Raw genomic sequence first — 3494 nt, forward strand, 5'->3', positions numbered from 1 at the left:
GGATTAATGTAACAAGCAGGGGAGAACAATTAATACACACACTAATGAGTGACAGTCCAGGTGAAATGAGGGGATTCCACTGAGATGAATGTCTGTCTTGGAATTGGTTTCATGTATTTTGAACACCATCACCATCACAGAATTTCTAAGGTCTTCCAAACAATATCAGTGGTATAGATATCCACCAGAGAAAAATCTCTGTGAATATTTAAAGAGCAACAGTATTGAATCACCAATTTAGATTTAGAAGAAGATCAGGATGATCTACTGAAGTCTTTGGATTATGATTCCCAGCCATCTTCTGCACCAAAATGTCTCCAGTCTCAACAAATTTGGTAAAGATGTCATTGCAAAGCTTATTACATTGACCGAGGACATTTGCAGTACAGTTCATGGCATCTGCATTCTTCTACGTTCATCCAGGTCTTTTATTATTGTGCAGCACAACATGTTTATGACAAAATTTGACTTCTACAGAGAGAATAGCCACTTTCTCCTCATTCATAAGGCTCCTAGGTTGATTTTTTTCACAAAGCTCTCCACAAATGCGAGAAATGGTTTATCCACAAATTTATGCTTTTTCTTGGGAGTGTGAGGAACATTTCCCCTGTCTTTCCTTCTCTTCTCAGCTCCAAAACACAATCTTCAACTTGGTCCCTTCCTTTGTTTCTTTCCATAACTTTATAAACATGGATGAAATGCTGATAAGCATTTTACCAGACATCCTCACAATTCTGCCAGCTTACCACATTATTATTTACCAACGACATTAAATATAATGATAGTATCTTCCCTCTATCCTTGAAGTATGTTATATATATATATGTGTGTGTGTGTGTGAGAGAGCATGTTTATACTCGAAATACAACATTGTAACACTGGATAAATAAAATGTAGTGATAGCAGCTAGTTATCACATTCAGATACCTTTTTTTTTTTACTATAAATAAATTGATGTTTACAAGTTATTTTCAGAATGGAGCAACTCTTCTCCAACTAAACTCTGTGAATGCCATGGAAGAATCTACTAAATTGGCTGATTTTGTTGACATAAGAAAGGGCATCTGGCAGTAAAAAAAATATCAGAAGGGGTAAACATGATAAGTATGGTTACTGTCAAGGGGTCAAGGATACAATCACTCTTTCAAATGGATAGATGCATGTGCATTTAAGGTACTTCTGTGAGAGAATGATTTACCACAGGTGTCACAGTGAAATGGCTTCTCACCTGTATGAATTCGTTTGTGTGTAGTTAAGGTACTATTTAGAGAGAATGATTTACCACAGGTAACACAGTGAAAGGGCTTCTCACCTGTATGAATTTGTTTGTGTGTAGTTAAGGTACTGTTTACAGAGAACGATTTACCACAGATATCACAGTGAAATGGCCTCTCTCCAGTATGAATACGTTTGTGATTAGTTAATTGACAGCTTTGAGAGAAAGACTGACCACAGAAAACACAGTGATATGGCCTCTCTCCTGTATGAATACGTTTGTGTTTAGTTAAGTGACTGCTTACAGAGAATGATTTACCACACGTAACACAGTGATACGGTCTCTCTCCTGTATGAATATATTTGTGACTGCTTAAGTGACTATTTTCAGAGAATGATTTACCACAGATATCACAGTGATATGGTTTCTCTTGTGTGTGAATTCGTTTGTGTGTAGTTAAGGCACTGTTTTCAGAGAATGATTTACCACAGGTATCACAATGAAATGGCTTTTCTCCTGTATGAATACGTTTGTGTGTAGTTAAGGTACTGTTTACAGAGAATGATTTACCACAGACATCACAGTGAAATGGTGTCTCTCCTGTGTGAATACGTCTGTGTCTTCTTAAGTTACTATTTTCAGTGAATGTCTTGTCACAGATATCACAGTCATATGGTCTCTCTCCCGTGTGAATAAGTCTGTGTTTTGTTAAGGCACTGCTTTGATAGAATGATTTACCACAGGTAACACAGTGAAATGACTTCTCACCTGTATGAACACGAATGTGATTAGTTAAGTTTCTGTTTGCAGAGAATGATTTACCGCAGATATCACAGTGAAATGGTTTGTCACCTGTATGAATAAGTTTGTGCTTAGATAAGCCAGTGCTTTCAGAGAATGATTTACCACAAGTATCACAGTGAAATGGTTTCTCTCCTGTATGAATACGTTTGTGTGTAGTTAAGGTACTGTTCACAGAGAATGATTTACCACAGGTAATACAGTGAAATGGCTTCTCTCCTGTATGAATACGTTTGTGTGTAGTTAATTGACTGTTTTGAGAGAATGATTTGCCACAGGTAACACAGTGAAATGGCCTCTCTCCTGTATGAATACGTTTGTGTGTAGTTAATTGACTGTTTTGAGAGAATGATTTGCCACAGGTAACACAGTGATATGGTCTCTCCCCTGTATGAATACGTTTATGTTTCATTAATTGATTGTTTGCAGAGAATGATTTACCACAGATTTCACAACAATGTTGTGATTTTCCTAATTCTTTTGACATTTCTCTTAGGGATACAAACAGACCCAACCCTTGAAGTTTCTCACAGTAATAAATTTTGTCGCTTATCCTTCGTCTCTCACCACCTTCTTGTTCTTGTTATAATTTATTCCTTAAAAATATTTCAAGTATTATCAACTGTGATTTTAATGATATCTAAAATCGTGGAAACACCTTTGCAATTATATTCAAGTTTAATTAGAATGCAAAAACACCAGATAATGAGATGGAGAAATGGTGCTATGAATCTTCAATCAGAGCAAATATTTCACAGTAATTCCAGTCTAGATTTATAGCAGTTGGGTTATTATACTTGTTTTCTAAAACATTTTCTTTTAGTCTTTAAAACATGGTAAATATTCCAGATGTATCCAATGTTAAAAAAGTTATTCTGTGCCAATGTATTCTGTTAATCTGAAATAATAAAGAAACAGTATTAGACATAGAGGAGAGATCAAAATGGAAAGGTTTCAATATTTCTTTGATTAACAAATGACATCATTTAACATTGGGTGAAATCTAAAAATTTGTAAACTACAACTACACCTTCACATTGTGTAACATCATATATGCAATGTGTGTAACGTATTTGAGGACATAGTTGACACATGCGAAAACTACCTTCCTAGTTAGCCTTCCTTTGATGTTGCTGCACCTCTTATGTGTCTATAACTTACACTGGGTACATCTCATAAATATATATATATATATATTTTTTGTTTTTGGATTTGGTTTGCAAGATTCTTTATGTAAGTTCCTGTGTTGAAGCATATTCCGTTGTATCTGGGTAGAGTCATTCTCTTTTAGTGCCTTATAATTTAACACACTCACTGGTAAAATTTCCACTTAATTCTTTTTCTAAAATTTTTTTTTTTTAATGATGCGGTCAATTCCTGGGGTACCGTGGGGGAAAATAAATCTGAAAATTCCCCGCCAAAACGGAGAAAATCCATCTTCGCTAAATTTTCTATGAACCGAATGGCCACATGAGCC

At 35.3% G+C, this 3494-nt stretch overlaps 1 protein-coding gene across 1 annotated transcript in view; it reads right to left on the reverse strand.

Annotated features, from left to right (window-relative positions):
* LOC106878356 (zinc finger protein 91) overlaps positions 1-3494 on the reverse strand; it is a 44269-nt gene that overhangs the window by 25917 nt on the left and 14858 nt on the right. The window contains exon 4 of the mRNA XM_052977503.1: positions 43-2596. Coding sequence (XP_052833463.1) covers positions 1137-2596 — 1460 coding nt within the window. The 3' untranslated portion in view covers positions 43-1136. The remainder of the gene's footprint in view (positions 1-42; positions 2597-3494) is intronic.

Source organism: Octopus bimaculoides, chromosome 28 (assembly GCF_001194135.2).
Source record: "Octopus bimaculoides isolate UCB-OBI-ISO-001 chromosome 28, ASM119413v2, whole genome shotgun sequence".
Lineage (NCBI taxonomy): Eukaryota > Metazoa > Mollusca > Cephalopoda > Octopoda > Octopodidae > Octopus > Octopus bimaculoides.